Source organism: Etheostoma cragini, chromosome 22 (genome assembly GCF_013103735.1).
Source record: "Etheostoma cragini isolate CJK2018 chromosome 22, CSU_Ecrag_1.0, whole genome shotgun sequence".
NCBI classification, from domain to species: domain Eukaryota; kingdom Metazoa; phylum Chordata; class Actinopteri; order Perciformes; family Percidae; genus Etheostoma; species Etheostoma cragini.
The window spans coordinates 5,851,165-5,872,578 of record NC_048428.1 but is presented as its reverse complement, the minus strand read 5'-3'; the positions used below and the strand labels follow the sequence as shown (position 1 = coordinate 5,872,578).

General features: G+C 42.2%; 1 protein-coding gene across 1 annotated transcript in view; it reads left to right on the top strand.

Annotated features, from left to right (window-relative positions):
* scospondin (subcommissural organ spondin) overlaps nucleotides 1–21,414 on the top strand; it is a 129,294-nt gene that overhangs the window by 20,636 nt on the left and 87,244 nt on the right. The window contains exons 20-54 of the mRNA XM_034862773.1: nucleotides 1,073–1,167; nucleotides 1,252–1,508; nucleotides 1,593–1,727; nucleotides 2,809–3,011; nucleotides 3,137–3,264; nucleotides 4,052–4,161; nucleotides 4,316–4,465; nucleotides 5,783–5,876; nucleotides 5,975–6,184; nucleotides 6,706–6,911; nucleotides 7,222–7,336; nucleotides 7,553–7,674; nucleotides 7,789–7,962; nucleotides 8,048–8,281; nucleotides 8,409–8,531; nucleotides 8,792–8,889; nucleotides 9,610–9,841; nucleotides 9,976–10,128; nucleotides 11,249–11,386; nucleotides 11,522–11,704; nucleotides 11,856–12,006; nucleotides 12,193–12,352; nucleotides 12,678–12,726; nucleotides 13,447–13,551; nucleotides 13,685–13,812; nucleotides 14,511–14,631; nucleotides 17,817–17,944; nucleotides 18,038–18,179; nucleotides 18,291–18,422; nucleotides 18,536–18,710; nucleotides 18,921–18,996; nucleotides 19,474–19,495; nucleotides 19,668–19,788; nucleotides 19,953–20,166; nucleotides 20,972–21,113. Of these exons, the coding sequence (XP_034718664.1) occupies nucleotides 1,073–1,167; nucleotides 1,252–1,508; nucleotides 1,593–1,727; nucleotides 2,809–3,011; nucleotides 3,137–3,264; nucleotides 4,052–4,161; nucleotides 4,316–4,465; nucleotides 5,783–5,876; nucleotides 5,975–6,184; nucleotides 6,706–6,911; nucleotides 7,222–7,336; nucleotides 7,553–7,674; nucleotides 7,789–7,962; nucleotides 8,048–8,281; nucleotides 8,409–8,531; nucleotides 8,792–8,889; nucleotides 9,610–9,841; nucleotides 9,976–10,128; nucleotides 11,249–11,386; nucleotides 11,522–11,704; nucleotides 11,856–12,006; nucleotides 12,193–12,352; nucleotides 12,678–12,726; nucleotides 13,447–13,551; nucleotides 13,685–13,812; nucleotides 14,511–14,631; nucleotides 17,817–17,944; nucleotides 18,038–18,179; nucleotides 18,291–18,422; nucleotides 18,536–18,710; nucleotides 18,921–18,996; nucleotides 19,474–19,495; nucleotides 19,668–19,788; nucleotides 19,953–20,166; nucleotides 20,972–21,113 (5,026 nt within the window). The remainder of the gene's footprint in view (nucleotides 1–1,072; nucleotides 1,168–1,251; nucleotides 1,509–1,592; nucleotides 1,728–2,808; nucleotides 3,012–3,136; nucleotides 3,265–4,051; nucleotides 4,162–4,315; nucleotides 4,466–5,782; nucleotides 5,877–5,974; nucleotides 6,185–6,705; nucleotides 6,912–7,221; nucleotides 7,337–7,552; nucleotides 7,675–7,788; nucleotides 7,963–8,047; nucleotides 8,282–8,408; nucleotides 8,532–8,791; nucleotides 8,890–9,609; nucleotides 9,842–9,975; nucleotides 10,129–11,248; nucleotides 11,387–11,521; nucleotides 11,705–11,855; nucleotides 12,007–12,192; nucleotides 12,353–12,677; nucleotides 12,727–13,446; nucleotides 13,552–13,684; nucleotides 13,813–14,510; nucleotides 14,632–17,816; nucleotides 17,945–18,037; nucleotides 18,180–18,290; nucleotides 18,423–18,535; nucleotides 18,711–18,920; nucleotides 18,997–19,473; nucleotides 19,496–19,667; nucleotides 19,789–19,952; nucleotides 20,167–20,971; nucleotides 21,114–21,414) is intronic.

Genomic DNA, 21,414 nt, shown 5'->3' with positions numbered 1-21,414 from the left:
AGACGGGAAAGTGCGTGACGTCGGAAGTGTCCGGATATGGCCAATAGCAGCGAGTGGTGTCCGAACGTGGACACAGTGGCTAGCTAGCTAATGCTCAATGTTCATCCTCTAGTAACTTTACCATAGCAAGCTAGTTGCTAACTTTGTATGTTTGGTGTTTGGGCGTCAACGTTACACAGGTAAGTTGACAGTTGATTTATTTGAGCGTTTTTGCTGCAGACAACTAGTTATACCTTCGACTGGAAATGAAACGAGGTTGATAGAGCAGTGGGACTGAACCAAAACACTAAATTCGTGGGTGTTAACAAAATAATAATGTTAGCCTAAACTAAAATAAGCGATGTAAGGCGCTATCGCTAACGTAAACTAACTACTGTCTTCACAGCGTGATGATAGTGGCGATACTTTCTCTGCGGGTTTTTGGTATGTCTAGCTACGTGACATCTTCCATCAGTGACATTTAATCCACTGTTATAATGATAAAAGAGCAGGTTTGCGCTGTAACGTAAGTGTTTGAAAGGTTATATTTTGATTAATAGGAGGTAATAACTGACAGTTATATTTAGATGTTTTGTTTTCTTGATGAAGCTAGGCTGGCAATTTCTTCTCACTAGCTTGTGCTAAAGAAAGTTTAACATGGTCCAGAACTTTAATTTTACCGCATTCACAGGATTTTTTGACTTAAAATAGAAGAGCATTCGTGTACCTTCAGTTTAAATGTTTCTGGTCCATTTGGATTTGTAAATCATGAAATGTGTCATTACATCATGATCTTAAATGTACTGTTTTTTAGGGGGTGTTTCATGCTTTTGGAGGATTATTACAGCCAAACAGACACATGGCTAGGGGCATTAATTTGCTCTCATGCAAACCTCCAAGCTTACACAAGAAATGAGTTGGAAGTACAGTATGCCTAAATGTCAGCTCATTTATCGCCCCATTGCCGTTGAACGCCATGGATTAGACATAATATAGGGTTGATTTGTGTCTGATTTAATTAGTGAACAGAGATCATAGACCCCTTATGGCTGTCTTGACTAATGCATATTATGTCTTCTCTGGTTTACCTCAGGGGGATCAATGTGTTTTGCCAGATGACTGCCCATGTCACCATAATGGTCAACTTTATTACAGCAATGACACCATCACCAAAGATTGTAACACATGGTAATGTATGCAGTTATAGCATTGCACCAAACCCCTTTCAAATTTAATTACAGTATCTTAAGTACACTTTATTCATTCTTGCAGTGTTTGTAAAGAGCGCCGCTGGCACTGCAGCAAGTCTGCCTGTGCCGGTGTGTGCGTGGCAACTGGTGATCCGCACTATGTGACATTCGACGGCCGCTGTTACTCTTTCCTGGGAGACTGCCAATACGTGCTGGCAAGGGAGAGCAGTGGTTTATTCAGTGTAATTGCAGAAAATGTGCCATGCGGGAGCACTGGCGTCACCTGTACAAAGTCGGTCACCCTCAGCCTGGGAAATACAGTCATACATCTGCTGAGAGGTAGGAGGGATGGTGTTATAGGGGCATACAGAGGATGATGGTAGGAACTAATAGGAGTTAAGCTGTCTTGTCCCTCTCATTCAGGTAAAGCTGTGACAGTAAATGGGATGCCAGTTAGTCTGCCAAAGACTTACAATGGCAGTGGTCTGACTTTGGAAAGAATCGGCCTGTTTGTCTCCCTTTCCTCCCAACTAGGGGTTACTCTGCTATGGGATGGAGGTAAGATCCTTAAATAATCTTTCACTTAACCCTTTCATGCTGAGTGTCCCGTCTCTTTCTAGTCATTTGTTTGTTGATGTGGTTTTTATGCCCCCGCGCCATGGCCCATTTTTGCGAATGCGATATCTCAAGGCCTTGAGAGAATTCTTTTTTAGATTTGGCCCAAACACGAGGACCATCCATGGTAGGGATGAACTAATTAGATTTTGGTGGTCAAAAATCAAAGTTCAAGGTCACTGTAACATTACAAAACACTTAAATAACCATAACTCAAGAATTCATATGCAAGTTATGACATTTCACATAAATGCCTAAACGGATGACGTGATGACAGATTATAACCAAAAGGTCAAAGGTAAACTTCACTGTGATATCCCAATGATCTGCAAAAACACCTTTCTAGCCATTATTTAACGCCATAACTCAGGAATAGAAGGGGAGATTGACTTTGATCATTTGGTTGAAAACTGAATAAGTGACAATAATCTTGAGTGCCCACATTGAAACATTGTGGTAATTGAATAGATATTCTGTGCTTCCAAGTTGAAGTTGTGTGTGAAGAATCCACATTTTGGAATTTGTAGCATTGTCTACTGTCATGCCTCCAACGTGTTTTATCCTGTTCCTCTGGTAGTTTACTCATTGGGTTTGCTGATATTGAGCTTCAGGTGATTGTCGTTGCACAATGTGACGAAGCTCACTATCAGTCCTCTGTATTCATCTGCAAAGAATTTAAGATAGCATTTTTCTCACTCTAAATTATTCACTGGAATAGTATATGTAAATATATTGAAAACTTATTTAAAAAATACACTAATACCTTTTTATCAGATTGCTTCACTATTACAAAAATCTTCACTTCATATTGGCTTCATATCACATTGAGGTAAACGGCAACTTCAGGCAATAACTATATTTGCTTACTTATTCATTAATTCCTATATGACTTTATTATATACATATACTTTAGATAAGCAATGTTATTGTAGAGTTGTATTGGAGAGGCAAATAGTTCAGAGGCTGTACAAGATTATTTAACTTGACTTAGCTAACAGATCAGTGGTAATGTTGTTGTCTCCAGGTATGCGTGTCTACGTGCGTCTGGAAGCCCACCTGCGGGGTCGGGTCGGGGGCCTGTGCGGTAACTTTGATGGAGACACAGAGAATGACTTTACTACACGGCAGGGCATTGTGGAGTCTACAGCAGAGCTGTTTGGTAACTCCTGGAAGGTCAGCCCCTCCTGTCCTGACGTGGAAGACCAGGACCTCAGAGACCCTTGTGCTGTGAGTTCAATACAGACACATTGATGCAAACTCAGTTTTGAGGATTAACTATATTTTGCTCTCTCTTTCTTAAACACACACACATGCCAAAGCAAACTAATTTACTCTCTCCTCGTGTTGTTCAGCTGAACCCCCACAGGGTAACCTGGGCCAGGAAAAGGTGTGCCATATTGACTCAGGAGCTTTTTTCTCAGTGTCACTCTGAAGTGCCCTTCCAGCAGTATTATGACTGGTGTGTCTTTGATGCTTGCGGGTGAGTGACAGCTTCCTGAAATTATCTTTTTTAAAATATGTAATCTACCAGTACAGTATCTGTGCTCTATGCAAGATGCTTCAGTGGGAAGAAATGGCTTTCTTTTGTGTGTGTCGGGTAAACAGACACACCAACTGACAGCACTAAGCAGAGGTCTCCTCTGCGTAACTTGTATCAGACCCTGCAAGCTGTTATTTGCTGGGGGTTACACACCCATAAATGTCCCATATACAACAACATAATAAGAAAAGAGCAAATACTGGCAGAGGGCAGGGTCTCCCCAGATACAGACACCTTTTAAGACTTCTCGTAGGTCACGAGTGATGATTGAGAGGGATTATTGTTTTTTGGGTCTATACATTGTTTTTTAGGAAAATCCTACACATTATACATTTTTTTAAATAAAATAAAACACGTTGAATGAATTTCCTACCTCAGAAAACCTTTGCAAAGCCTTTTTTCAGATGTTTTGAAACATACTTTAAGTTTCAAAATGGGATGCCTCTTCTTCTGTTTATTGATATATTGGTACACTTTGTGGCCCATTACTGCCACCAACTGGGAATATGCATAACTGCTCTTCAGTCAGCAGAAACGTGCATTTCTCCATGGTCGTGCATGAGCCTTCATGTGCTTCTTCATCAGCATGCTAGTACACAAACAGTTATATAACAGAGCATCAAAACATTGCCGCTAATGGCAAAAACTGTACAGGGTTATCTTGAATAGAAAGTATGTAATGTTCATATTCTACCTTCAAACATCATTCATTTGTGTGTGTTTTTAGCTGTGACTCAGGTGGGGACTGTGAGTGTCTCTGTACAGCCATTGCTGCCTATGCTGAAGAGTGTAACCGCAGAGGGGTTTACATCCGCTGGAGGTCCCAAGAGCTCTGTCGTATGTCAAAGACTCGCAATGCCCTCACACGCCCACACTCACACAGTCAATCTTCGGCACGTGCACCTTTACGCCTGTTTTTCTGTAACCTTTGTTTCCTAACCCGATCTTGCTGTCTTTATTTTATAGTCTCCGTTTCCTTTATTCACTGCAGCTCTCCAATGTGACAATGGGATGGTGTATGATCCCTGTGGTCCAGCTTGCTCTCCGTCATGCCCCAGTGTTCAGCAGAGTCCACACAGCCAGTGTGGCACTCTGTCCTGTGTGGAGGGCTGCTTCTGCCCTGCTAGCATGGTCCGACACGGTAAGCCAGATTTACCAAACTAATCCAGAACCACAGAGGGTGATATTCACTTTTGAGTAGGATTTGTATGTACCTACCAGCCTATTTGTGTAATTTACGGTTTGTCAGATTCACTTTTAAAGTTTCCCTTGACAAAAGTGGGCATTCACACCAAAATAAGGGATCCGGCGGTTTTCTACAGGGTGGCGCGGGTCGGAGTGTCAATGAAACAGGACGTCCTGTTATGGTCTTTAAAACCCCAACAAAGCAAAAATATACTTAGAAAATATATTTCACAGTTATGGTTTTCCGTCAGATCGTTTATCGATATAAACATTTATGACTGCACTTGAAGGCAGCTTTGTTTCAAAGGAGAGAGAGAGAAGAGAGAAAGCAAATAGACGAGTATGACATAGCGAGTGCTTTATTCTTGCAGGAAACATTCAGCTATTACACAAACTCCCAGGCAGTTCAGCGCTTGTGTTTTGAATTATTACCCTCATAGCGTTTAAAACCTTTCTTTCTCTGCAGCAATAAAGGCAGTGATGTTTCTTGTTTACTGTACGTAGTCAAAGAATTTCTTATAAAATAAGAACTTCCACTCTCTCGATACTTCTGGCTCAGAACTGGTTGCAGTTCCACTAGAGTCCCCTCAAAATCCACTTTTCTCAGATATAATTTTGTCTACTAATTTGAATATTGTATTTGAAAGGGGAGGCTAAGAACATATACACTGCCTGGAAGTAGATTTTCTTTTAAAAGTTGCTTTATTGTTCTAAAAGCCTTCTAAAATGTCAATGACGTCATACACATTGTACGGCTAGAGATGCTGCTTCACGGCAAGCTGAGTCACTTCCTTTTCTCTCCCTGGGGCAACCCCCGCTGCTACCTAAACGCACCACACCCATTCAAAATGAATGTGTTTACCGGATTGTCTGACGGCCGACGCATGCAATCTGAAGCCTTAGACCATGACAAGGTATCTGCAAAACTAAAAGTGGGATTTCCATGAAATTGTCAATGTGTATATGAATAATTTTCCAGAGGATGAATTTTGGTGACTTCTTGATATTTTCTCTGTCACCACCCATAGGCCAGAACATTACCGCTTCTGTGCTTCCTAGCAGATGAACCCTTTTGCTTTAGACACACCATAAACACTGCCGCCATTCTACCCTCATAGAAAAATGTCAAATTTGCAAACAAGATGGCATAAAAGAAAGTCTCTTGATTTTAATGAGCCCATATTTGTTTGTCTTCAGTCGCCCTCAGGACTAACTTTCTTGCCTTACAACTGGCAAAGCTCTAGAAGAATTGTCAAGGTTTTCTGTTTTACAGGCGACAGCTGTGTAGCTCCCATTAAGTGTCCATGTGAGTGGGAGGGCTCAATGTTTCCACCTGGAACTACCATCACTCAACACTGCCAAAACTGGTCAGTCAAAACAAACGTTTATGAAAGTATATTCCACTCCCTTTCCTATAACAATCAAAATTGAAGTCGGAGGGCTTTCTTTGCCTTTGTGTGTCCAGTTCCTGTGTGGATGGTGTGTGGCAGTGTAAAGGTGTGGCTTGCCCTCCTGCCCCCCCACCCTGTCTGGAATCAGAGTTTACCTGCGCAGGGGGGCGCTGCATCCCCTCCCAGTGGGTGTGTGACAACCAGAATGACTGTGGCGATGGTTCAGATGAGATCTGCCCAGCTACTTGCTCTCCAGACCAATTCCGCTGTACCAGCACACCAAGGTGAATCTAAACTCACTTTAGTTTTTCACCATACACAATTTCTATGTGTGGATATATTAAGGAAGACTAATAACTAAGGGATTAAGATCAGATACTATGATGAATCAATCATGAAGTCATAATCCCAATCCTTTATTGGAGAATAGAGGCATTATTTACAAAATAGACCAAGGCCTACCCATCAGCTGAACGTCTGGAGCAAAGTTTCTCGTTTAACAGCTAAATAGTACACTAAATATATGTTTCTACATTTTTATTTTAAATTTTTTACTAACTGTGGCTTTAAAGGCTCTGCTCAGGCATGTTGAACAAAGTTTAGAAAGTACCAAGTGTCGGCATGCTAGCATGTTATCACACTAATATTTAATCCTTAACATTACATGTAAACTACAACCCAAAATGTTAACTTGGTGATTGCATGCTAAACATCTGCATGTTAACTTCAAACACATTGCCAAATGTTTTTTGCACTTAGCTGCTAGAACATAATTCCTGTAGTGAATTGACCTGCATCTCTTCAGTGGACCATGTTTGATGATGGCTCTACGTTGTGATGGCCACCCAGACTGTGGTGACCGATCGGATGAAGAGTTCTGCGGACCTGCTACCCCGACCCCCCTGTGCCCACCGGGGGAGTTTCAGTGTGCCAATGGAAAGTGCCTGCCAGCCAGCCATGTGTGTGATGGACGGCTGGACTGTGGTTTTGCTGATGGGTCTGATGAGCAAGGTACTCTAATCAGCAATATACACTATACAAAGTCAGCTTTATTGACAAACCATCAAACAAACAAAAATATATCTACGTGACTTTATTAAAGAATTGTGCTCTATCAAAAACTCTAATAAGCAAGGTACTGTCACAAACCTGATTATGTAAGGTACTTCTTCAGCAAATGTAATTAAGCACAACATTATTTTAACAATTTTGTAAATTTTGTCTTGTTTTCTATGTTTTTACATGTGGGTGTACTTGCATAATTACTTTTCTATACGGAATGTATGGTAATATGTGATGAACTGTGCTTTTGTTGGTCCAGATTGCGGAGTGGTGTGTGATGAGGGGGAATTCCTGTGTGCCGGAGGACGTTGCATTCTCTACCTCCACCGCTGTGATGGACATGATGACTGTGGGGATCTCAGTGATGAGAGGGGGTGTGTTTTTATTTTTTATTTTTTTTTCAGATCTGCTGAACGTTGGTATTCAGGAGTGTCAATGGTTAAATGGACTCACATTTATAAATATGCTTTGAAGAGTTTGTCCTGAAGGTCACCAATAGCGGAGGCCCTCAACAATGTTTTAAGAAAGTTACATCAAATAAATGACTAATTATAATCCTAACCCTAATCTGAATGTTTGGCTGTTTATAGGTGTGTGTGTGCACCAGGGGAGTTTCAGTGCCCGGGGGACCAGTGTGTCCCTGCAGACAGAGTGTGTAATGGACACAGAGACTGCCCCTTTGGAACAGACGAAGCTGTCTGTCCAAGTAAAGGTATACATATTGATACAGCATTTAATTGTGTTAGCTACAAGTTAAATATGTTCTTGCCCAAAGCCTGCATGGATTATTTCCGTGATCAAATGTCATCCTTTTTGTAATTGGCAGTGACCTGTGCTCCTGACCAGTTTGCCTGTAGTGATGGTACATGTGTTACCAACACAAAGTTGTGTGATGGAACAACAGACTGTCCAGCTGGAGAGGATGAGAACAGAACCAACTGCTACACTGTTATCATAACACCGTCACCCTCACCTGTCACTCCAACTATGCCCACTCCAGGTAATGATAGTCATGATTCAGAAATTTTAGTTTAGGATATTTTTTCATTACTCAGTGTTTATCGTATACACCCCTGTTTCTCCAGCTTGTAGGTCCTATGAGTTCAGCTGTGCCACTGGTTGGCAGTGTGTGCCTAAGGCCTGGCGTTGTGATGGAGAAACAGACTGTATGGATGGTAGTGATGAGCAGGAGTGTAACACCCCCTGTGGCCCTGGCCAGGTGCCTTGTCTTAGTGGGGACCAGTGTGTGGACTACCATCAGCTCTGTGACGGGACCCCACACTGCAGGGATGCCTCAGATGAGAGTATTGATTCCTGTGGTAAGTTACTTTTAATACAAATGGAAAATGGAAAATTCCCCCCACAAAAAATTCATGTCATCAGGCAACACAGTCTTTATCTAAAATGTGTTAATGGACACTGACAATAATTCTCACTGTCTACTAGGCTCTACTCGAATACCTCCCTGTCCAGGCAGCTTCCTATGTGACAACCGCACCTGTGTGAACATGTCGCAAGTGTGCAACGGCGTTCCAGATTGTCCACGTGGCGAGGACGAGTTATTGTGTGGTGAGTTCTCATGAGAAGGAAAAGATAGAGGTGAGAATGGAAGCAAAGATAGATTGAAGAGGTGCATGGGCTACAGACTAAAATGTTCAGAGTGGAAGATAGGGAATAAAAAACGAAAGCAATGAAAAAAGGAAGGCATAGGGAGAGGAAGAAATAAAGGAAGTAAACTTGAAGGCAGGGAACATCCCAGTTTACCATTTTCACAAAATGTGATGGTGACAGCTCTTGAATAATCATTTTTGAAATCTTGCTCTGCCCAGATAAAACCACCTCACCAGTGCCACCTGGCAGTAGGAACACCACTGTCCTCTGCCCGGAATTTACCTGTATGGATGGATCCTGTGTCCCCTTTAATATGGTACGTCTAAGACTGACATGATATCCTTCACCATCAAGGCAAGCTTTACAAATTTATTTAGTAGTGGGTGATCGAATAGGTAAGAAAAATGATAACATGCTCTTTTTTACCATAATGTTAGAGTAAGTTCCAGTTAATGCGTTGCATAATTGCATCATTTTCTACTAGCACTTTTGTGTATTTGGACAGGTTTTCTTGACAGGCGATGAAGGCCTAGAAATAATTAGACAGTTGTATATTGTCCAGAAGGTTTCTAAAATTATTGCATAATGCTGTTTAAAAAAATTAGTTTTACTTAAAATTATTACCTTTTAAAAATTCAGAAAACTAAAAACATGTAATATGGTTTAAAGGGGACCTATTCCTTTATTTCCTTCGGGATAAAAAAAATAAATATATATATCATAGTTGTGACATCACTACCTTGCAGAAGTCCTAACGGTTTTTTTAAAGGCACAGTTTGTGAATATGGGCAGTGTGCAAATAGAGAAATGGAAATCTCATTTGTTTTTTGTTTTGTTTTTTACAATATGGGACCTTTAATTAGCAAGCTATCTTGAAGTCATCATCAGTATGCACTATATAAAACATTACACTATATTATTAAGTTAAAGAGATGTTGGCAATAAAAATGATATTACATAAATGAATGAAAGCAGCAAAAAGGGGCTTCCCCCTCACATACGTTCCTGTTCACTAACCCTGTCCACTATTACTTAGGTGTGTAATGGTGTGGTAGACTGCCCAGACTCCTCACTAGCACCACTTGGAGTCCCCACTGATGAGCAGGACTGTAGAACCTGGAGCTCCTGGGGTCCATGGAGCCCATGCAGCACCTCCTGCGGTACAGGCTCCATGAGCCGGCAGAGAACCTGTCCTCCAGGAGAGGCACTGCGCCACTGTCGGGGACAGGACTTTGAGAGGCAACAGTGCTTCAACGTTACATGCCCTGGTAAGGAGATGGACATGAGCTAAAAGAATATTTTTTTTTTTCAAAATTGAACATTTTCAAAGTCTTGATGCATAGTTTATAATTTGTACAGTATTTGTGTCTAATTTGCAATGCTCTTTTTTCCCCCTCTCCAGTGGATGGTCGGTGGTTGCCGTGGTCGAGCTGGTCGAACTGTTCCAGCGGATGTGGTGGAGTGCAGGTCAGACACAGAGGCTGCAACCCTCCTCGCTACAGTGGTCAAGACTGTTCCCAGCTCCTTGGACCATCCAACCTACCCATGGAAATAAGTAAGAGCTTGTCTGTAATCTGTCTGTACCCCAAGTGAAGCAGTTTAAATACCTTGGGGTCTTGTTTGCGAGTGAGGGGACCATGGAGCGTGAGATTGGTCGGCAAATCGGAGCGGCAGGTGCGGTATTACATGCCATTTATCGCACCGTTGTGACGAAAAGGGAGCTGAGCCAGAATGCAAAGCTTTTGATCTACCGGGCAATTTTCGTTGCTACCCTCACCTATGGGCATGAAGGCTTGGTCAGGACTGAAGAAGAAGATCCAGGGTACAAGCGGACAAAATGGGTTTCCTCAGGAGGGGGGCTGGCGTCTCCCTTAGAGTTAGGGTAAAAAGTTCAGTCATCCGAGAGGAGCTCGGAGTAGAGCCGCTGCTCCTTCACGTAGAAAGGAGCCAGTTGAGGTGGTTCGGGCATCTGGTAAGGATGCCTCCCGGGCGCCTCCCTAGGGAGGTGTTCCAGGCACGTTCAGCTGGGAGGAGGCCTCGGGGAAGACCCAGGACTAGGTGGAGAGATTATATCTCCATCCTGGCCTCGGAACGCCTCGGGATCCCCCAGTCGAAGCTGGTTGATGTGGCTCGGGAAAGGGAAGTTTGGGGTCCCCTACTGGAGCTGCTGCTCCTGCAACCCGATACTGGATAAGCGGATGAAGATGGATGGATGGATGGATGGATGGATGGATAGATGGATGGATGGATGGATTGTCTGTAATCTAATGTTGAACTGAAATAAATAATACTGAAGGTGTTATTGGCTTAAAACCACTGATCAGAATGGATAGAAATGTCTCAGTCTAATACAACAGTTGAGGACAGGACATTAGAAGTTAGAGAAAATATAGGTGTTTTAATAACAACAGATGTTTTTCAACCAAATCAATCTGCGTACAATTTTTAAGATTAATGAATTATTATTAAAAGGAACTCTTAATAGAAATTGATGCAATCTTAAAATGTTGGCAATATGTTTTCATACATTAGTGCTGTTTCAAAATGCAGAAATTGAACAAAAATTGCAGAGTAGCAAGGAAAGTGAGAATGCTAAGAAGGAATAAACGATTGAAGAACTAAAAAGATTTTACTACTATTTTACTATTTTCCCTTTTTCCCCTGTCCCACTCCAGAGCTTTGTCCTGACGATGGATGTGCCAACACCAGCTGTCCCACTGGACTGGTGAGACACAACTGTGCTCCTTGCCCAGTGTCCTGTGCCCACATCAGCAGTGGGACAACCTGTGATTCAATAGCACCCTGCTCCTCAGGTCAGTCAGAAGAAACCTGGAATATCTTGTAGTCTAATATAAATTGTTGCCTCTAGCCATTTTAAAATGGTTAAGTTCATTTTTATATGTTTCTCACAAGACTTTTTCTTGCAATTAACTTTTCCCTAACTCAAGGTTGTTGGTGTTTGGAGGGCTTGGTGATGAGCCATATGCAACAATGTGTGTTACCAGAGGAGTGTGTGTGTGAGGTGGCAGGTGTGCGCTACTGGCCGGGCCAACAGATGAAGGTGGACTGTGAGATTTGTGTTTGTGAGAGAGGAAGGCCTCAGAGATGCCAGCCTAACCCAGACTGTTCAGGTGAGTCTTTCAAATTCACAGAATCTGATGTAGAATATGTTGTAGATATGTTTGATCAACATCCACTCCACAGTTGACTTTTCCCACAAACTGGGTATCGTTCTTACCTTAGTCGGAGCAATCCTACACAATAAGTTTTGTAATTCTGCAGTGGACTGTGGCTGGTCAACATGGTCTGAGTGGGGTGAGTGTTTGGGGCCCTGTGGTGTTCAGAGTGTCCAGTGGTCGTTCCGCAGCCCAAACAACCCCATCAAGCATGGAGACGGGAGAATGTGTAGAGGAATTTACAGGAAGGCCCGCCGGTATGTAGCCCTCTACTCATGTGACTGTTAACTACTTTTAATGTTTCTACTGCTTGAGTTTTCCACTACTACTACTGTCTTAGTGCACCATAAGTGCCACCACTGTGCACTAACAGTATGAGCAAACACACATGCATTACAATACTAATGTATACATTTTCTCTGTGTGTGTGTGTGTGTGTGCAGGTGCCAGACAGACCCCTGTGATGAGTGTGGGTACCAGGGTCAATCCCATGCTGTGGGAGACAGATGGAGGTCAGACCACTGCCAGTTATGTCACTGTCTGTCCAACCTTACAGTGAAGTGTTCCCCCTACTGTCCATACGCTCTCAGTGGATGTCCACAGGTAAGATTATCAGTTTGTGTGTGTGTGTGTGTGTGTTATTCAAGTGACTGCACTTACTGTATATGCTTGAGTTTGTGCCCTTATTTCACAGGAATTTGTTGCAGTACACTGGTACATTTGCATATTTATTTGAGAATGTGAACATATGTGCTTAAAGGCATCTGTGTTTTAATCTCATGGAAACGGTCCAATCCAAATTCACCCCGCCATTGTCTACAGCTCTGCTTCCTCTGCATCCTTTGCTTTTCCTCTACATAATTGTGTCCCATAGCAACTCTAACACGTACGATTGAGTCAAACGGTAATTGTTCTTTTGTTTGTGCAGGGCCAAAGTCTGGTGCCTGGAGAGGGAGACAGGTGTTGTTACTGCCAAGGTAAAAGCATACAGTTGTTCTGTTATCTACACTAAATAAATGTCTTCCTGTTTAATGATGAATGAAAGCATTTCCATTCACCTATTATAAACAACTAACTGCACTCCATGGTTACTAATGTTGCTACTGAGGGATCATTAATGTCAGAGATGACGTTGATCCCAATAAATGATAGAAATACCCTTTTTTATTTGGAGGGAGTGTTTTATTTTCCTTGTTGTCCACACACATGTCCTTTTTCTAAGGTTGCTTGTATCAAGAATAGTACACATCGTCTGCTAATCCAGGGCAGAGAGGGAAACCCTTGCGCCCCTCTTTTTCTGACCACAGACATATCCCACATGTTACAAAACACTGTTTACTGTACCTGCTTAAGCAAACAAAAACAAGAAAATGGTAGTTGACAAAAGAACCAACAGTATATGATACTTGCAGAGTCAAACATGTCAAATCTGACAGAAATTGCACAGGGATTTGTGCCAAATATGTCATTTTCACTTTTGTATAAACTTATATAAGATGCATCAAGAGTTTTTGAAGATGAAGTAAGTGAGATGAAAGGAGAGGATTGGTAAAATAAAATCTATATAAAGATCCATTTACTTCTTTAACAAGAAAATTTGACTCCAGATATAAGGTCAAGTTCAATCTTACAAACATTGCGATAATAAAGTGAGTGTTTTATGACATTCATATTTTTATTCAACAACTACTCTGTAGAAGGAACTGACAACATTCTTGTGACAGTAAGCCCTGTCACTGTGACCACCAAGCCAGCAGACGACACTACACCTCTGGTTCCCACATATCCACTTCCTCCCGGAGGTTTGTGTTTTTCTCACGCCATTTCACATAGCGTATAAGCTTTTTTTAGCATCTCTGATTATTAGTCAAGGATTTATCTATTTCCACTCATATTTTTTTCTTGGAATCTCACCTCCTCTCCTCCTTTGTTCAGATGAGTGTTGGGTTCCTCTGGGTGTACACACTCTCCCAGCCTCCAGTTTCCGTGCCTCGTCACAGCAGACTGGACACCCCCCTGAGGCAGGTCGCCTCCATGGGCGGGACCCCCATAGGGACCTTCAGGTACAGCACACTTTGCTGATAGATGTATACAAGAAAATGGCTTCTAGCAAAGTTGCTAAATCCCCACTAGTTTCAAGACTGCTGTTCTGTACCCTCTACTCTGACCTTTGAAACAAAATGTACTAAATTTACTGACTACATTTAAACTGTGTTTTTAAACTTGGGTGAGTAACAAAATGGTTGACAGTTTTGGTGATGTTAGAAATATAAAAGAAACTTGAGTTAGTGTTTTTTTTTACCGACCACGCCTGCTCTTTACACTCGTCAGGTGCTCTTTCTGCCTCTGACCACTGAATTGCTAACATGGTCTCCTGGGCCTGAAGGTTCTGTTTGATCCTTAAATCTTTGCTACGTGGCTCAAGGGATGGCAATGTCAGTTGGTTGGTTGGTCGGTTGGTCAGTAGGTACCTAGACCATTCCAGATTGTAATATTTATATCTTATTTTTTTACCAAGACATTTGGCACAGAACCGCAAGTTCTGAATCTGAATGTCCCTGGTGATCCTCTGACTTTACCTCTTGTGTTATGATTGGTTCAATAACATGGTGTTAGATTGTCAATGCACAGTATTTTCCTCTTTACATGACCAATTCTGTATTTATAACAGTTTATTAACAGTTCTAATGAAAGTAGCATTTGCAAGTATCAAATTTACAATATTAACATTACATGTAATCTGCAAAACATTTATCTGCAGGGCTGGAGTCCAGAGCCTGAGGAGTATAAGGACTTACCACAGCGGAGCCCTGAGGGACACACTAGCAACAAACAAAATCCATACCTACAGATAGATTTGCTGAAACAGTACAATATCACTGGTAAGCATTTGTGCAGGTGCCAAGTAGAGATTAAAATGCTTGTTTACTAAATACATTTTTGTTTAAATTTTATTCATAATATCAAATCATAAAAGTTAAATTCAATTTCAATTCAATTTTATTTGTAGTATCAATTCATAACAAGAGTTATCTCGAGACACTTTACAGATAGAGCAGGTCTAGACCACACTCCAGAATTTACAAGGACTCAACAGTTCTAGTAGTCTCCTCCAGAGCAAGCAACTGTGGGACAGTGGAGAGGAAAAACTTCCTTTTAGGCAGAAACCTGGGACAGACCCAGGCTCTTGGTTGGCGATGTCTGACGGGCCGGTTGGGGTTAAAATGAAGAGTGGCAATGACAGTCACAAAAAATTATAGTTTGTTGTAGTTCGTTGTAGTAGTTCATGGCATAGCAGGGCGCTGTGCAGCATCACAAGGCACAGCAGGATGTAGCAGGGCACCGCAGAGCGTAGCAGGATGTAACATGTCATCGCAGAATGTGTAGCGGGACCATGGCGACAGCTGCAACCATGATTTGAGCATGGAGCTCAGTGGGTCAAAGGAAGTCCCCCAGCTGTCTAAAACTATTACAGCATAACTAAGAGACAGGGTAAAGAGAGGAGCCTGTTTGGGCTGTACTGCCCTGCTTCTCTCTAGGTTTATTATATTATTGATTATATGATAGATAAATCTGACAACTATGATGAGAAGCAGGTGGTCTGGGGTAGGGGGACGCTGTGACTCATCACTCCCTAACTATATTCAATTCAGTGTTATTTATACAGCGCTAAATCACAACAACAGTTATCTCTTTGCGCTTTTCATATATGAGCAGGTCTAGACCGTACTCTGGGATGTTATTTACAGGAACCCAACAGTCCCCACCAAGAGCAAGCACTAGGCCACAGAGCCAAGGAAAAACTTCCCTGTAAAAGGCAGAAGCCTCAAGCAGAACCATGCCTCATGGTTGGCGGTCATCCTCCTTCGACCGGTTGGGGGTGAGCGAGAGAAAGAGAGAGAGACAGACGGGGAGAGAGACAGACAGAGAAAGACATAGAGAATTGCAGCAGAGGGTGTCGAGCAGGAACATGGAGGCAGCAGGTGACTCCAACCACAGATCCAGAGCCAGAAACACCTGCAGAAAGCGATAGGAGGAGAGAGGAGAGGGCAAGACTTTGGGGGCGAGAGAGCACAAGACTCCGGGAAAGGGAAGGAGTCAAGTTAGTAACATGCATTAATGGAATGAGGTTGCATACAGATGGAGCGAAGGAGGAAGAGAGAGGTGCTCAGTGCATTCTCGAGACGTGAGGAAAAACTTCCTTTAGGCAGAAACCTCGGCCAGACTTAGGCTCTTTATGGCTTGGCTTCTCTCGCTGCCGGTTTGGATGCAGACACTGATGCAGATATACAGATATAGAGAAGTATGATTTATAATAACTTTTGACTGGCGTTGGATTAATATACAGTGGCAGTTTTAGTAACAATAAAGATAGTGGAACTATGACTAGAAAAACAGTTGTAGCAGTTCAGGGCAAAGTTGGGCGTAGCAGGGAGCTGCGGGACATAGCGGGGCATTACGGAGGGCACAGCAGGGCGTCGAGCAAGATCACGGCAGCTGCAACCATGATTTAAGTGACACCCAATCCAAGGAAAACTGCGAGGCTAGAAAACATAAGGACTCTGGGAAATAAGCCCGAAAGTCTGTCCTCCAAAGTGTCTGCTTAGAAAAATGTTGTCCCTTGGAAAAATGTTGTTGATGAACCCTGGCCTAGCGGAAGCATTTACTGTATAAGGCGAATATTATTGGTCCAAGCACCAAGTCTTGTGGACCACCATGGATAAATGTATAGTGTCTGGAGTTAGGGATGGGCGAAATAGCCTAAAATCCATATTGCAATCCAAGGCAACCTCTTGCGCTCACAATATATATCACAACATGTACATTTGGGAGGAAAACCGAAACTACAACTGAAATACACGGATATCAAACTTGATCGGCTGCTGCAGCATGTTGACAGCAGAGCACATCCATAAACCTGAAGCTGCACAGCTTTTTACAGCGAAATTGGACACTAAGCAGCATCCGGTTTCATATTTGTCAGTCAACTTTTCAAAATACATTCGGGGCTAAATCAAATACATTCCTGTCAGTCGGAACCATGAGGCCGCGCTTTTGATGCACGGAGTTGTTCAATGCAGGGCGGCACTGCAGAGAGAAATAAACCCAAGTTGTCCTCCCAGCCTTGATCTGTAGTTGTTTTCAGGGTCAGTGTGGAAAACCCACACTTACACAAGTAGGTGGACATGAAGGGGATTGGGACTTGTATCGTCTTAGTGGAGATCTGGGGGAACTTGCTCTCCACAGACAACCAGAAACGGGTGATCGGCATTTCTCCCAGTCTCTGTCACACTGCTGCAGAAGTGCAACCCGGACCCCGACCAGTTAAAATCTAACCTCAGGATCATAATTCCTGCGTTTCTTGCTGGATCCTGTGTCCTCCCTTAATGCTGAATTCTGTTGACTTGGCACAAGGAAACAATGCATTTTAAAGCTAATACACACGCACAATTACCGATAACAATAGAGCTGCATACGGTTAGTTTTTCTTTGCATGTCATGTCTCACCTGTGACTCTTTGGCGCCCCCCCAGGTGGAGCGTGCCTGACCTATTGAAAACCACTGATTTAGACTAATATATATTCAGGACAACCAATCAATATGGTTACATTATATGAGATTGTTTACTAGTACTGCTTTAAAAGACAGCTAACTTATATTTAAAAGTCCACATTTAACTAACCTAATATGATCTACAGTTGTAGTATTTTCGTTTTTGAATGCAACTTCTCTTTTGTTTAGTGTTTTTTAATTGATTTGAGTCGGGGGACAGACACCATGGTTATGGAACCAGGAGCGGGTAGCTGCTCCAACGAAAGCACAGAGAGGCTTGTAGCACTGAACCTCTGATTCCTGGTTTCAACTCTGGGTTGTCATGTTTCGGGACCGGTAATAGACTCAGGTCAGATTTCTTGTTATGAGGGCAGCTCTGTCCAAAGTGGAATTAATGCAGTCTTTCTTAATCAGACCAGGTTTTCCCCAGAATGCAGTCCAATTCCTATATGAGATTATGTAGCCTTATCAGTAAAATAAATACTATTCTTTCTATCCTTCTACCGTCCTGTAGGTGTGCTTACCCAGGGTGGTGGTATGTTTGACACATTCGTGTCCAGCTTTTACCTCCAGTTCAGCCAGGATGGCAGACGGTGGTACACTTACAAAGAACTGGTTACTGATGCCCGGCCTAGAGCCAAGGTTAGACATTAAACCCACCAAGTCCATGCAACTCTCCATGATATAAATTAAAGGCCAGATCATAAAATGGATGTATCACCCTTTTCCTTTCAGGTTTTTCATGGTAACGATGACGATGAAGGAGTGGCACTGAGCCGACTGGACAGGATGGTGTTGGCGCAGTTTGTCCGCCTGCTGCCACACGACTTTCAGAATGGCATCTACCTTCGACTTGAGATCATGGGCTGTGGAGATGGTTAGTGAGTAGTTTAATGCTACTTTGCTGGTGTTACGGGACTTTCTCTAAAAATATGATTCTAAAATGCTCTCCTCTCTTCTGATTGAATACCCCCACCATTCTCCCCAGTCTCGCCAATAGGTGGCTGCAGAGAGAAAGAGTTTCAGTGTAAAAATGGTCGCTGTGTGCCAGCGGGTCCACTGGGAAGAGTCTGTGATGGAGTTAATGACTGTGGGGATGGATCAGATGAGATGTACTGTGGTGAGCTTGCCAACGTAACACACCTTGGTTATATTAATTGTATAAGAAAGATTCAACTGTAAACTGTTATTATTAATGTTTTTTCCCTTTTCCTGACCATTCTCCACATGCAGGTACGCAGCCATCCCCTACAGCCGTCAGTCCACGCAGCTGCCCTGCTGGTCAGTTCTCCTGCCCCCCTCCGGGGGGCTGCATCGATGCAGTAAAACGTTGTGATGGGATCCCCCACTGTCCCAAAGGAGAGGATGAAACTGGCTGCCACCCCTACATCACTACCCAGTCAGACAGGTACTGTAGAGGATAATATTATGATATGTAGCTCTGGTAATAATAGTAATGTAATATTTGATAGATCATGTTATTCCCCTCATGCATTCTGCTTCTTGCTTTGCATGTCTGTTTGTCCAGCTCTTTCTTTCATTCTTTCTTGGTGTTGTAAAACAATTATAAATTATTTTTGAAATTTCCTCTGCTTTCATGTTGTTTGTTAATTTACAGACCACACACACCTACCCCTGCTCCTCTTAGGACTCCGTCCAAGGCTGCTGTCACTTATCCTGCAGTAACACCAACGGTAACAAAACACTTCATCAGTTCCTTCAAATTATTCATTTCTGTGTCACAGATGTTTATGCCTCAATATGTCCTTATTTTCACTTATCTTTTCAATGGTATCCAAACATAAGAGTAATGGATTAGCGAAGGTTCTACCAGATATTATAAGTATCATTCAAACTGTTTTTATAAACTTAAGTACAATTTTTGGCTACTCTACCCACCTCTGATTAAAATTAAATCCAGTCAACAGTATACATTTTATGAACTTGTTATGTAAAAACGTTACAGCTAAAATGTATACCAATAATTCTAATAATTTAATGTTTTGAGGCATTTATTTTCAAAGGGGTACAAGACAGGCCTTCCCTGTTTTCCCACCCCTCTTAGAACTAGTAATTGAACTTCAGAATTAGACAAGACCCAAAGATTACAGGTGATAATAGAGGTACATCAATGATATCCACCCTCAATTTATTTTCTTATGTATTTACAGGATGGTGGCCCAGGATATCGTGGTGAGTGTTAAATGCAGTTTTAGACTTTTTCTTGTGTTCGGAGAACAGCAGCCGCTGTTAATTTCATATTAAAAAAATTTAAATATCACTGCGTGCCAAATGCTTTATTGTGTTGTGTTTGAAGAGTTCAGTTTCCCAAGCTGGCTCTGTTAAAATTCATCTTATTCTGCAGGCATCTGCTCTTCTCCCCTTGGACTGGAGGACGGGAGAATTCGATATGCTCAGCTGACCTCATCCTCGCACCGTGAGAACAACCCTGCTGATGGTGGACGACTAAACATCGTCCCTAACGTGTGAGTGATCGGATCTTTATATGGTTGACGCCCCTAAAGCATGTACTATTCTAAAAATTCAATGTTTTTTCTTTTTCCTGCACCTACAACCTTTTGAATCATTATGTGAATAAATTATAAAGCCCCCAGAAAAATAAAAGACGTATCATCTTTCATCTGTCCAGTCAGGCCATGGATCCTGGTTGGAGCCCCTTACCTACAGATCCCCAGCCATATTTTCAGGTGGACTTCTTGGAACCCACATGGATATCAGGGGTGGTGATCCAGGGCTGTGAACGCATGTTGGGTTACCTCACTAAATATCGCCTGGCCTTCGCCCTGCACAGCAGCTTTTTCACAGACTATACTGAGGATGGCAAGCCTGGTGGCCCTGCTAAGGTATTTATATATAATTAGTGTCTTAATTACCATCAGATGTTTTCAGTATTTACATCTTTTCTCATATGATGAAATGTTTAATGGTTGTGGTCATAAATGCGAGACAAAAACAAAAATCGGACAGGTTGTTCTAGTCATATACTTGCATTCAAAAGTTGTTTTAGTCTTACAACAGAAACCTCAGTTTCAGTAGATGGTCTAGCTAGCTGTTTGGATTTACCTTGATGGGATCTGAGGATCAATTAACCATAATCCTCAGAAATCCAACGCAGTTAAAAATGCCAACACAAAGAAAGTGGAAGGTGTGGGACATCTGGCCAAAATGAGGGACATCCGGCAGAGTTTTCCGGTGGCACCTGAACAATCCTAGAAATGAACAGAGTTTATAATGACTGTTCTAATTAGGCCTGGGCGATATGAAGAAAATCACAATATTTTTGAACAAATACCTCTATATCGATACCGCAACGATATTGTAGTGTTGAATATTGGTTCTTTCACAAAATATTTAAATATTGACATTTTTTAAAAGATATTCATCAGTAATGTGGATTCAATGAGTAAGCAGGTAAAGGCAAATAATAGAACAGTTACAACAGTCTGGTAAATTCAGAAAATGACATCACTTTACTGTAATACAGCCCTTAAAACCAGGGAAAGACTTATGCCAGATTACGATATCCAAAATCTAAGACAATGTCTAGTCTCGCATCACAATAAACAATATAATGTCGATATATTGTCCAGCTCTAATTATAATCATTACAAAGGCTCATGTGGAAGTGTCCTCTTGATTGTGGTGTAGGTGTTTGAGGTGCGGATGGTGGGCAGGAACCCTGTGACCCGCTGGCTCAATCGACTGGTCAGAGCTCGCTATCTGCGCATCATCCCCGTTGAGTTCAGACACACCTTCTACCTACGTGTGGAGATAATCGGCTGCAGAGGAGGTAACGAATTCAAGTCTGAATGCACAACTAAAGGATATCACTTCTAATTGTCAGGACTTAGATCCCTTTGTATACTAGCTCATCTAAAAGTTCTTTGTTTTGCAGAAGTTCTGGAGTGTGGTCTATCTGTAAAGTGTCTTGAGATAACTCTTGTTATGAATTGATACTATAAATAAAATTGAATTGAATTGAGAACTAATCCTGGGCTGTTTAGACTACTTCACATGTTTGTTAATATGAAACATTGTTTCTTCCTGCACTTGTAGATGAGCTGGTGACCCCCAGTAGTGGAACCACATCT